Genomic DNA, 12492 nt, shown 5'->3' with positions numbered 1-12492 from the left:
CAATGGGTCTTCTGTGTAAGAAACTTTAGATCCATTTTACAGATGAGGAAATTGAGGCTCTAAGAGAGTAAAGGTCTAAGGTCACACAGCTGGTGAAAATCTCCTTATATTGTCCCTTCCATGAGACCTCTAATTAGGAGATAATTTGGGAGACTTGAATGGTGGGAGAGGGGTGCTTTCTGTTCGGCAACACTTGGGGGCAAAAAAAAAAAAAATCCATCCATTTTACTGAAATCAGAATTTTACTGGGTAACCTCACAGTGCCAGACTGGTTGACATATGGCTCCACTTTCCACTCTAGGCCACTGTAGGGCTGAGGCAGGGGTTGTACAGGCCTTTTAAGACAGCTCCCAGACCACGTGGAACAGCGTGGGCAGCTCAAGTGGTATCTCCGTTGATGCAGGGTGGTTTGAGGGGTAGGGGCTGGCTCCGGGATCCCGACGTTCTGGGAAGAAGCTGCAGGTTCTGGACCACATTCCTCAACTGGGCCTGAGTATTCTCCATCTCAGCCAGGCGGCGCTCCTGGAGAGGCAGTGGCTGTGGGCTCGGAGGCAGGGGAGGGTTGCACCCCAACCCTGGTTCCCTCCCCGCCTAGATCTTCCCCAGGGCTAGGGCAGGGGTCTCACCAGACTTCGCAGACGGTGATCCTCACTGCTTGGAGGGCCACGCTCTTGATCCAGCTGAGGGGTCCTGTGGGGATCAGGGGCAAGAGGGGAGGGTCAAAGACTGAGAAACTCCCCTCCAGAAACTCCCCTCCCTGGTTGGACAGCCAGGAATTTTGGGGGCGGGGCTTGTCTGGAGGCGGGGTTTGCCACGCTAGGGGGCGGGGCCTATATAAACTTGTAGCCGGGCTGAATCAGAGCCTTGAATGGCTGGGATGAAAGGACCAACCAACTCTTGGGGGCGGGGCTTGGCGAGTCGAGGGTGAGGTGGTGACAAAGATGAAGGTGTGCCCAGACTGAGAGACCCGGGACCAACCTGTTTGGGAGGGACTGATTGAGGAGTCGGGCGTGGAAGGTAGGACTCGCCAGCCACCTGGGGTGGGCGGAGCTGACCAAGAGGCCGGGCGAGACAGGTGTGTCGGGGCGGGGCTGGAAGGGGGCGTGGCTTGCCAGGAGTGCTTGGCTGTGATTGAGAGGCAGGGCCCGAATGGAAGTGGAGCCTGGGCAGATCTGATTACAGCCGGCTCACCCGGGGGCAGAGCTAATGGAGGGGGCGGGGCTCACCCTTCTCGGAGCCTGGCGTCCAGGTCTTGAAGCTGGCGCTGAAGCTGCTCCTGCTTCTCCGTCAAGGCCTGGATGTGGGTGCTTAGCGACTCCACGAGGCCGGACAGAGCCTTCTGTTCCTCGCGCAGAGCGGCCACCTCACACTGTAGCTCTGCCAACTGTGGGGAGGGAGCAGCTATCACCTGACCCGTCGTCCCGCCCCATCTCCTCCCCGAAAAACCCTGACCTCCTTGTCCCCTGCTCTCTGCCTTCTCACTGCCCTGCCGGGTAAGGAAACCTCGCTCCCGTTTTACAGAGGAGCAAACTGAGGCTCAGAGAGGGTTGCACCAGGCCCGAGGTCACACAGCGCAGACGGCTTGCTATTTGAACCCAGACCTGCCTGGTTTTTCTGTCTTCCCAGTCCCGTCATTCCTCTCCGTGCGCAGACCTGAGCTGGACCTCACCTTGCCCACAGGTCGGTGCGTGCCCGTCGCCTGGTCTCTGTCCCGCGGCTGGTCCAGCTGGCGCTGCCAGGGCACCGACGGCTTCCGAGGCAACGATGCTGAGGCCCCAGTCCAGGGCCGGCCGCGGGGAGCGGGCCCCGTGCGTAGCGAGCTTTTGGGTCGTGGCCGGGGTCCTGCAGAGGGGCGGCGACGAGCGGGGCGGCCAGCCGGGACGCTCTGCGTGCGCTGCACTGGCCGGGGCAGCCGCGGGGGACGCTCTTCTTCTGGCTGCTGTCGCGCCCAACTCCCTGCGCCGTGAACGCTGCGTAGAGACTGGCTCTTGGAAATGAGAGGGGTGTGCTTGGGGAGATCCCGGGGAGCCAGGAAGCCTGGCTTCTCCCCTGCAGAGAAGCTGGGGGTGGAATGGGAGAGCTCAGATCCTTGACTGGCCTCTGAGCTGACCCCTGGCCAGAAATGACTCCACTTCTAATATCTTACTTCTGTGTGACCTTGTCACTAATGGAATCAGTTTGATCTCTGACCCTCTTCTGGATTTCTGACAATACTGTCCTCTCTATGACCATCTCTATAACCTCTAATTCCAATCTGACCCGGGCTTGACCTCTGCTCACAGGGATACCATCTTCCTTCCCTGTCTGACCCCCCTTTTGTACCTGACCTCTGACCTTAAGCTGACCCTGTCTCTGCCTCCTCACAGACCATGGTCCCTGATCTCTGACCGAATGACTTTACCTATAACTGTTGACCCCATTTGGCCCTGGGCCTGACCTCTGCTTACCATATGCACCTACTCCTGACCCTTGATGGTGCATCTTAATATCTGACCCTGATCTGACCCCATCTACAACCTTTCACTGAAACCTGACCCTCATCACTGACCACAATGTCACTTTCTCTGTGTGATCCCACATGTGACCTCTCCCTGACCTCTGCAATGACCAATCCCCACCTTGGACTTCAATCTGACCCAGTACCTGGCTTCTGACTATAACGTGAACCTCTCTCTGATCCCTTGGATGACCCCATCTCCAGCCTCTGATCTTTATGCAACACTGTTTCTGACAGTGAATCCCAACCTGACCCTGTTCTTGACCTCTGTCATGATCGTGTCTTCACCTCTGGCCCGTCTCACCCTGTGCTTGCCTTTGGTCCTGCTTATGCTCTCACCCATCAGAAGTGGGCCACACTTGAGGCAGGTAGGTTACCTGGAGTGAACCTGGGCTCGGGGTGGTGGGAGACGCATCGGCACAGTCACAGGTACAGGCCGGCCCTCCTCAATGGCTCGCAGGATGGTGGGCAGTGGTTCCAGGCTGTCACAGGTTGCCTGACGATGTATGCAGGGACAATGGTAAGCAAGCTCTCAGGACCATAGGCTCCCTGCCCTCTTGCCTCCCTACCCCAAACCCTGGGCTCTGGGCTCCCACCATACCTGGTCAAGTTCAGCAAAGATGGTACAGAGCTGGGCATGCAGGACCGCCAGCTGGAGGGCTAAGTCACTGCTGCCCTGGTAGCCACTGGGTGCTGCATCCACATCCACCATGGCCACTTGGTCCAGGAAGTGTTGCATGGCTGGTCCGTGATCCTCCAGAAAGCTATTCATGAAGCCCATGTAGGCCTCCTTCTCACCAAACCTGGGCAGAGGTCGGACTGGGTTGGTCAGACCAGGCATCTGTAACCTCACTGCCCAGGCATGCCCCCCACCCCCACTTCCTCCCAGCACCTACGGGGCACTGTTGGCGAGGTTCTGGATGACCTTGGCAATCAGCGTGAGGGCGCGGGCTGGGCTAGGTGCAGGGTGCTCTGATGCCAGACCAAAGAGGCTGGGTGCCAGGATGGCAGGACACAGGAGCCTCAGGAAGAGGGAGGCACATACCAGTCGGGGGCCCAGTGCCTCAGAGCCACGTGCCTTACATGCTTCTCGCCAGCCTGAGAACACAGTGCCCAGCTCTGCTGGAAACCAGCTGGGGCAGAAGAGGCAATGGTCAAAGGAGAGGGTATGGATATAGAGGTCATATTCATGTCAAAGTTTTAAGGTCAGAAGTCAGGAGTCACCTGCACTATGGGTTCCAGGATTAGAGACATTGAGGATAATAATGCTTGGGGTCAGGATTTATGCTATAGTTATTCTGGACTCAGTAATCTTGGAGGGGGGTAGATACAAGGTCACAAGGGGATACAGTCCATGAGCCTGGGATATAGCTATAAGGGATCATGAGATTGGCATGCCAGATAACACAGTATTAAGTGGGATAGGCTTGAGGTTACAGGGTCACGTAGGTTCAGAAATCATGGTGTTGATATCCCAAGTGACATGGGACTGGATATATAGGTTAACCTAGGGTGGGAGTTTAAGGAATTGGAATCCCAGGTTTCTTGTGATCAGTTGCATGATATTTGGGGTATGGGGTCATTTAAGGTCAAGGGTCATGGAATTGGGGGGTTTAGCATCACCTGGAATCAGAGGTCCTATGTTAACTGAGGTCAGGTGGCAAGGAATTAGGGTATGGGGTCACCTATAGTTAGAGGACAAGGAATTGAGTCCTAGGTTGCTTGGGGTCAGTAACCCCAAGCTGACATGACATTGGGAATGGGTTACCAGATTTAGGGAACAACTTCAGTTAAACTTGAATTTCATGTAAAAATGAGTAATTTTTTAGTATAAGTATGTCCCAAATTTTGCATGCATCCCATTTAACTGGGCATCCTTTATTTTATCTGGCAACTCCAACTGGGGTTCAGGGTAATTAGCACAGTGGCTGAGAAGTAGGGCTAGCTAGGCTCAGGTGCTGGGGCCCTGATTCTCACTTGTAGGAGTGGATGATGTTTTGGAAGACTTCTTCACAACTGTTTCTCAGTCTGGCCTGGTGCTGTGGCAGCTCTGGGGCCGGGCACTTGCTGGGGTCCACCTCACAGTCCTCAGTGGAAGCGCAGAGACGCAGCACGACCTGCCCTGCAGTTCAGCACAGCCAAACAAGGGGCCAGGGGCCAGTGACCACTGGAACCCACTGCACTCAGCCTCCAACTCTGTCTCCAGTTTTCTCTGGAGATACCTAACATCTCTGGGGGACCCCCAGTTGCTTCCAGGATTCCAGCACCCTCTAAGGCACTACCCATTCCCGGCATCCAGGTTACCTAGGAGCTCCCAGGTCCCCCGTGGGGTTTCCTAGCCCGCCCAGATGGCTTCGGACATCCACCCTCTGGCTCACCCAGAGTCTTTTGGAGGTAATCTTGTGCCACCAGCTTCATGTACTCATCGATGGCCTTGGTGGCTAACGTATTTTCCCGGAATAGCAGCGCCTCACGGCCTCCACTGCGTGCCAGCTCTGCGGTGCCCAGGTCTGTCACCAGTGCCTGGGTATATTGGAGTTCACGTTGCGCGGGGAGCGGACTGAACCCGGGCATACAAGCCCTTGGCCTATCACTCACACCTGGGACACAGGCCCCACCCCCTCATACCTGCTGCTCAGGCCCAGTCCTCACTGCTAAGGCTCACGAGGTTGGAACCTCCAGCCCTCGCTGCAGAAATTAAATCTTTCGGCTCGGAGGCTCAGTTCAGGCCCCGCCCCTCGTAGCTGAGGCGCAGGCCCCGCCCCTTGTGGTGCCCCGCCCCTCCTCCTTGCCACCGGGGTCCCCAGCCACCAGTACCCTCCCACCCTGCTCCCCGGAGCGCGAGATCAGCCAGCCTCTGGTCACTCGGGTCCGCCCCGTCGCAGCGCCGCACCTGCGCCCGGCCGGTGGCCTGCAGCACTCGCACCATGGCAGCCGCCAGCTCCTCCTTGGCCTGGGCGGACAGCGCGGGCTCCAGCGCCCCGCAGAGGCGCGCGTAGTGGAAGGTGAGGAACTCCGCCAGCTCCTTGTAGCGCTCGGACGGCAGCACGCGCAGGCGCCGCGCCCGGATCCGCGCTCGCAGCGCCGCGCCTGCTGGCGCCCCGAGCAGCGGGAACCAGCGCTCCAGGCCCGCGGCGGGCGCGCGGGGGACGCCCAGCTCTTCCAGTGTCAGCGCCACGCGGCCTAGCGCCGCTCCTCCCGGGCCGACTCCGTGCAGCCGTAACGACAGGCGACGCGCCGGCGGCAGCGCCTCGAAGTGGAAGCGCTCGGCCCAGAAGAGCTGGCTCGGGCCAGCCCGTGGCGCTGTGCGCGCCAGCAGCGCGCCGTCCAGCCACAGCTCGGTGCGCACGCCTGCGGTCGCCGCCGCTCGGGGCAGCCCCTTTGCCTCGTGCACCCACACGCTCAACCACGTCTCTTCCCGCTCCACGTTGTCCTGCAGACCGGAGTGGGGTAGGGGGGGAGGCGTCGGTGCTCGACGTGGGACACCATGCCCCCAGGGAGATCGCTGGGCCCTTGGGGGAAGACAAGGGCCACGGCGGTCTCAAGGTGGTTCTGTGAAAGCCCTCCAGCGTTACTGGGTCCCGGCGAAGAGATCCGAGCTCAAGGGGTGGAAGAGCAGCCGCGGGGTGGGGACTTGGCGTTTGCCGGGTAGGCGGAGCTTTGGGTGCTACTAGGTCCCGGATTGAATTGAAGGGATGGGGTTGTGTGTGCCAGGGGCTGGTAATAGGCGGGATCTGGGGAGGGTCTCCGAGTGGTTGCAAAGTGTTAGCGGGCAGGTGTGTCTAAGAGGCAGGGTTAGGGCGCGGGCGGGGGCTTGGGTTGCTGGGGAGGGTTGGGGAGGGGGAGGGCAGGGCCTCCACGTCCAACTTCACTGCTGGTACTGACCTGGCTGGGCTGGAAGTGGCGGCGAAGGTCCTCGATCCAGCGGTCTCTCTCAGCCGCCGAGCGACAAGAGAAGCAGCGGCTCCCGCCTGCCCACGTTACCTGTTGGGGATGCGGATTCAGGGGTGTGGTTGAGGCCAAGAGTAGAACCCAAGGGTCGGGGTAAGGTGGAGAGTTGTCTGCATTTACCTGGAAGCAGTGAGGCTCCTCCAGGAGGCTGGGGTGCAGGGGCCAGATCCGCACATCCCGCTCAGCACCCAGGTCCAGCTCGGAGAGTGTGGCCAGCGATTCCCGAGAGCCCAGAGCACTGAGGGATCCGGGGAAGGGGCGATTGAACAAGTGGTCATCCTTCCCTCCTCCCCACCAACCCACCCCCTATCGCCTGAAGGGTGGAGAGAGGTCAGGATGAACTTGAACCTAAACTGGACTTGAACTCTTCGTTTTTAGGATAAAAACTCAACTCCTCATGGTAACCTGTGTCACCTTATATAGTACAGCCCTTGTCGCCTTTTGGCCACATTTCCCTGCACTTAATCCCTTTCTCTGAGTTCCAGTCATCCTGGCCTTGTTTTTGTCACTTCATCTGGCCTTTTGGCCTTTGTGGTCCCTGTGTCCTGCCTGGAATGCGTTTCCTGCCCCTCCTGGGCTGGAGAACTTCCATCCATCCTTCAGATCTCAGCTCAGTGGTCCCTTCCCTGACACTCCCAGGCCAGGGTCTTTCAGTAACTCCAGCATCGCTCAACATGGACACAGAGGGGCCAATGGGAGGTATTTGGTGAAGGTAGGAATGGTAGGCAGGTGGAAGTGGTGGGGGAATGTGTAATCCCAGCCCCTTGGGCCCCTCAGAGACTCTTACCCATCCCGAGAGGCACTGGCTCCCATCTCCGACCTGGCCTTTTTCTTCTCTTTCAGCCGCTTGAGCAATCCCTGCGGGAAGGGGGCTATCAGCTGGCTAGAATCCTATTCTCCCTCCTCAGCTTCTTTCCGCCCCAAGGTGTCCTGGTTGGCCTGTCGGTTTGGGGGGACCACAATACTAATGCTGTAGTAATAAAGGCAACCTATAGCTCCCTTATCTAAAGCATCCATCCTATGCTTTTCTGCATTCTCTGTTGATGTCTCATAAACAGCCCCGAGGGGGGTTTCTCTCATTAGTTCCATTTGACTGCCAGAGACCGTGAGGGCCAAAAAAGTGAGCTGCCCAAGACCACCAAGTAAGAGTCCCCGTTCATTTCTGAGCGTCTGGGAGTCTTTGCTCTCCCCTCCACCTCCCACTGGGTGGATGCCTTACCCGAACGTTGTGGACCTGGTTGGGGCCAGCAGCATCGGGCTCAGTCTTCCCAGGGATCCGATCTGTAGGTGGTCAGGGGTGGGAAGGTGAGGGGATGGGATTGTCTTGGATTCTGCTCCACCTTGACATCCTCCCAAATGCCCCAGCCCTCCACACCTCTGACACTTACCTGGATCCCTGAGGTTCCCCATGGCTACCTGGATGCTGCCCTCAGAGCTAGCACTCCCCGCCCGGGACCGGCGAGGACCCTGTTGTCCATAAGAGTGGGAAGTCATAAAGAGGAGGCAGGCCCCTTTCCATTATCCTCTCCTCCCCCCACTCATCTATCTCCTTCTCACCCTCTTCTTCCCTCCCTCTTGCCCCTGTGACCCTTCTCACCTCCTCCTCACCCCCAAGCAGCACCAGCTTCCCATCGAGAAGGGTGAAGGCCCCAATGTTCCAGATGGGTACGTCAGGCGTGGGGGCCTCAGGGATCTGTGGGGCAGGGGTCTCTGGCTCCGGCTCAGGCTCTGAGTAGAGGAGTTGGTACCAGGGATCTGGGAGTCCTTTCCTCTCCCTCAGAGGACCCTCTCCATTTGCAGAGGTTCATCAGGTGTTCCCTCCCAGGTGTCTCCTCTCTTCCCAACCCCAGCCCACCCAGCAGCCTTGCCAGGCTGTTGTTGGACAAGTTTCCACCCCTCTCTGGCCCTTATCCCCACAGGCCATGGGGAGTAGACACGTGTGCCCTATATGGTGTTTACTGCTCCTGGTGCCTTCTCTCATTTAATCCTCCAAAAGCCGTTCAAGGGCTTTTATAATCCCCATTTTGCCAAGGAGGAAACTGAAAACCACAGAGGTTGAGTGGCGTGCCCAGGGTCGCACAGCTTGTGAAGTGGTTGAGCTGGGCTTCAAACACAAGCATTCTTCTCTTAACCAAGACAGTAGGTAGGTCCAAGAGGTTAAACAACAAGACAGCATCCTTGGTTCCTTACATAAATAACTAATCTAAGGTGGAAAGCATTCAACGTTTAAGAGAGGAATAGAAAGGGGATCCCTGGGTGGCTCAGCGGTTTGGCGCCTGCCTTTGGCCCAGGGCGCGATCCTGGAGTCCTGGGATCGAGTCCCACGTCGGGCTCCCTCCGTGGAGCCTGCTTCTCCTTCTGCCTGTGTCTCTGCCTCTGTCTGCCTGTCTCTCTCTCTCTATGTCTATCATGAATAAATAATAAATAAAAATCTTAAAAAAAAAAGAGGAATAGAAAAAAGATCAGAGTAGGGGGAGGTGGTGGTGCAGTGGGACAGGGAAAGCCTCCAGAGATGGTAGGCTTGAAGAGCAGGTTGGATTTTGACAGAGCTGGAGGAGACAAGGGCAGGAACAGCTTGGTTGCAAAGGCTTGGAGATGACAAGGCCCAGGAAAGGTAGGAAGGGCCCAGAGGGCTCAGAGGCTAGAGGGGGAAGATCCAGGTTGAGAGTGGTTCAGAATCTTGGATGCCAGTTAGAGAACTGGAGGTTTTATCCTGGGGGGTAATGGGGAGCCATGGGAAGTGTTTGAGCAGCAGGGGGGGTGGGTGGGGGGGAGCAGTCCTGCTTGTTGGAGAACTCTCTCTCCATACTATGTTTTGAGCAATACCGGATACCCTGGAGGGGGTTGAAGGGAATGCCTCTGCAAAATGGGAATATGAACAGTGAGAAATGAGCTTCCAGGAATAGACAGGAATCGATGGGCTGAATCAACCCTTCCAGGTTACCTGTCCATCCTATTGTTTTCCCATCAGGGGAATAAATAACTTGTTAACAGATCATTTAAAACATGTTGGGCCCTGGGCTAGTGCTACATTCCTGAACTCCAGTCTTTGTGGCATCCCTTTCTCCTCTAGATCTCTCTGTGGAACAGCCCCATCTGTCATTTTGGTTTGCTTGTTTACTGTCTGTCATGCCCACTACACTGTGAGTGAACTATGTGGGGTAGGCAGTTTCACCTGTTTTGTTCACTGCTGTGTCCTTAGTGCCTACGTCAAGGCCTGGCATGTAGTAAATGTGCAACAGACCTCTGTTTGGATGAGTGAATGAATGAATAAATGAATGAATGAATGATTGAATATGAGCAAATGAAATAATATATGCTTTAAGGTAGGGATTAGGATCTCCATCAGTTAAATGGAGAAACTGAGGTTCAAAGAGGTGAAGAAACTGAAGATACGGAGGCCAGGGGGCAAGAGAGTAAGAGGTGGCTGAGGTGGATGGCCAAGCCAGAGAGGATGAGCCTGAGCTGCTGGATATGAGGAGAGACCCATTAGGGCCAAGAGCCATTTAGCGTCTGGACAGTGCCACCCTCCGTCTCTTTCCTCTCCCTTCCCCAGGATGGACCCCCAGCCCACAGGTTCCTGGCCACTCCCCCCACCTCTAGTCCCCATGTGAGAGGGAAGAGGGCAGCTGGGCCCCAGCCACTTCCTGTTGGGCTTCTGCACTCCCCACAACTTCCTGTGTCTGTAGAGCTGATGCTCCGGAGGCAGACATACGCCCAGCATCCGGCCTCCCAGCCTGGGTGGGGGAGCCATGTACCTGGGGCTTCTGGCTCTGGCTCTGGCTCCAGCGGCGGGCTCTTATGTTTTCCCCAGAGGGTCTTGGATAGCCGCAGGCGGCTTGTGCGTGACTCCTTGGGGGGCGAAGAGAGGACACGACGGAACAGCGAGCGGGAGGCAGGCTGGCTGCTGACCATGGGCTCCTGGTGGCTTAGCGCCCGCCCCCAGCTTGCAAGTCGGCCCCAGCGGGACCCTCCAGCTACTTTCTCCCCATCGCCCCCCGTGTGCCAGCGGTAGGAGGTTATCGGGGACGAAGCTGCAGGCTGGGTTTGGGAGGCCTTGCAGGGTGATGGTGGTTCCATGGCAGCGGTTCTCCTGGGGGGCAAGAGGGTGACAGTGCTGCCCAGTATGTTCCCGTATGCTGTCCTCATCTTGGCCCCCTCCCCACTCTCAGCTCCTCCCTCCAGGAACCCTCTCCGTGGCCACATGCAGTCCCTCCCTTACCTTGATTTGTAGACCAGCCCCAAAATCAGCAGCGTCTGTACCCTGCCTGGCTTCCTCCCGCTGAACGCAACTCCACGTGACCCTGTCTGTCCCACCCCACCCCACAGCCTGGCTGGGAGGGCACAGTGGCGGCAGGATGAGGGAGGGAGAGGAGGTGACAGAGCAGGACCCACAATCTCTTGCTGATCGGGAGGCAGCGATTCCTCTCTCTGAGCCTCAGATGCCATCTCTGCAAAATGGGTACATAACTGACCAAGTGCTGGTGAGAACACAGAGCACCTGGAGCTCTCCTCCACTGCTGGTCAGAGTGTAGATCAATTCACCGAAGTCGGAAAACTGTCTTGATCTCCTAACATTGACTATACACCTCTCTTCTGGCCTTGCATTTATAGTGCTAGATATACACCCAATAGACATGCCCACTAACACTCTGAAATAGCCCCAAACTGGAGGCAAGTCAAGTGTCCATCTACTCTAGAATGGATCAATTGTGATCTCTTCCACAGTGGGATACCACGCAGCAACAAAACGAGCAAACTGCTGGAGGACTGAACTTGGATGAGTCACAAATGGAGAGTAAATACTGTGTGGTCCCTTTTATATTAAGTCGCAAAGGAGGCAAAACTGGGTGGAACAAGTCAGAATGTTGGTTTCCTTTGTTTGTTTGTTTGTTTGTTTTTTAAAGATTTTATTTTATTTATTCATGAGATACAGAGAGAGAGAGAAAGAGAGAGAGAGAGAGGCAGAGACACAGGCAGAGGGAGCAGCAGGCTTCATGCAGGGAGCCTGACGTGGGACTTGATCCTGGGGTTTCCAGGATCAGGCCCTGGGCTGAGGGCAGCTCTAAACCACTGGGCCACAGGGGCTGCCCTGTCAGTTTCCTTTGGAAGAGGGTAGAGGAGCATGCGGGAAACTTCTGGAAATTGATCTTTTTTTTTTCCTTTTTTTCTAATGGTGGCAAAAGTCACATAACAAATTTAACATGTCCCGTTTCTTGAACTGGGTGGGTGCTGGTTACATGGGTGTGTTCTGTTGTGAAAAAATTTTTAAAGATTTTTATTATTCATGAGAGACACTCAGAGAGAGTAAGACAGAGACATAGGCAGAGAGAGAGGCAGAGAGAGAAGCAAGCTCCACGCAGGGAGCCCGATATGGGACTTGATCCCAGGACTCCAGGATCACGCCCTGAGTGGAAGGCAGGTGCGCTGAGCTACACAGGCATCCCCTGTTGTGGAAATTTATTGGGCTATACAGTTCAGTGCATTTTCCTGTATCTCTGTTGTACTTTTTTTTTTTTAAGATTTTATTTATTCATGAGACAGAGAGAGAGGCAGAGGGAGAGCAGGCTCCATGCAGGGAGCTCGATGTAGGACTCGACCCCCAGAACCCCAGGATCACGCCCTGGGCCTAAGGCAGACCCTCAACCGCTGAGCCACCCAGACGTCCCTCTCTGTTGTATCTAAAGTAAGTGTTTACTTATAAAAAAGAGGTGAACAAATGCTGTTCTAAGAAGTGAGTGAGTCAGCATTAGGACTGGTTGAATTCTGGACCAGGGGTGCGTTCTAGTACCAGCTGGTCCTTTTCTCGCTGTGACCTCAGGCAAGTCACTTCCTCTCCGTGAGCCTCGGTTTCCTTATTTGTACAACAAGATGACAACATTAGCTCCAGAAGGCTCATAATAGGAGCCTCTGTTTACTCAATAAATGTTTCCTGAGTGTCTACTATGTACTAGGTGCTGGAGAAGCCACAGGGGACTAAAAAAGCTTGGCTCTTGCCCTCCTCTTGGAACTCAACAGTCCAATGAGGGAAACAGATGATGAAC

The 12492-nt window shown here is 56.1% G+C and overlaps 2 protein-coding genes across 2 annotated transcripts in view; one reads left to right on the top strand and one right to left on the bottom strand.

Moving 5' to 3' along the window:
- Positions 1-223: 223 nt before the first annotated feature.
- RASAL3 (RAS protein activator like 3) lies at positions 224-10781 on the bottom strand. The gene is made up of 18 exons (XM_072786920.1): positions 10671-10781; positions 10207-10541; positions 8046-8176; positions 7837-7915; positions 7668-7729; positions 7236-7306; positions 6569-6686; positions 6383-6481; positions 5391-5930; positions 4876-5020; positions 4475-4619; positions 3394-3630; positions 3099-3300; positions 2875-2993; positions 1670-2060; positions 1227-1384; positions 627-690; positions 224-522 (listed from the first exon to the last, which is right to left on the bottom strand). The coding sequence occupies exons 2-18, from the start codon at positions 10526-10528 to the stop codon at positions 379-381; spliced, it is 3027 nt and encodes a 1008-aa protein (XP_072643021.1). The 5' UTR covers positions 10529-10541; positions 10671-10781; the 3' UTR covers positions 224-378.
- Positions 906-12492, top strand: part of CYP4F22 (cytochrome P450 family 4 subfamily F member 22) — a 68345-nt gene continuing 56758 nt past the window's right edge. Inside the window, exon 1 of the mRNA XM_072786922.1 lies at positions 906-1017. The gene's annotated coding sequence lies outside the window, so the exon portion shown is untranslated. The remainder of the gene's footprint in view (positions 1018-12492) is intronic.

This window comes from Canis lupus, chromosome 19 (genome assembly GCF_048164855.1).
Source record: "Canis lupus baileyi chromosome 19, mCanLup2.hap1, whole genome shotgun sequence".
Taxonomy (NCBI): domain Eukaryota; kingdom Metazoa; phylum Chordata; class Mammalia; order Carnivora; family Canidae; genus Canis; species Canis lupus.
The sequence above is the reverse complement of the archived record's forward strand: the minus strand, read 5'-3'. Positions and strand labels throughout refer to the sequence as shown.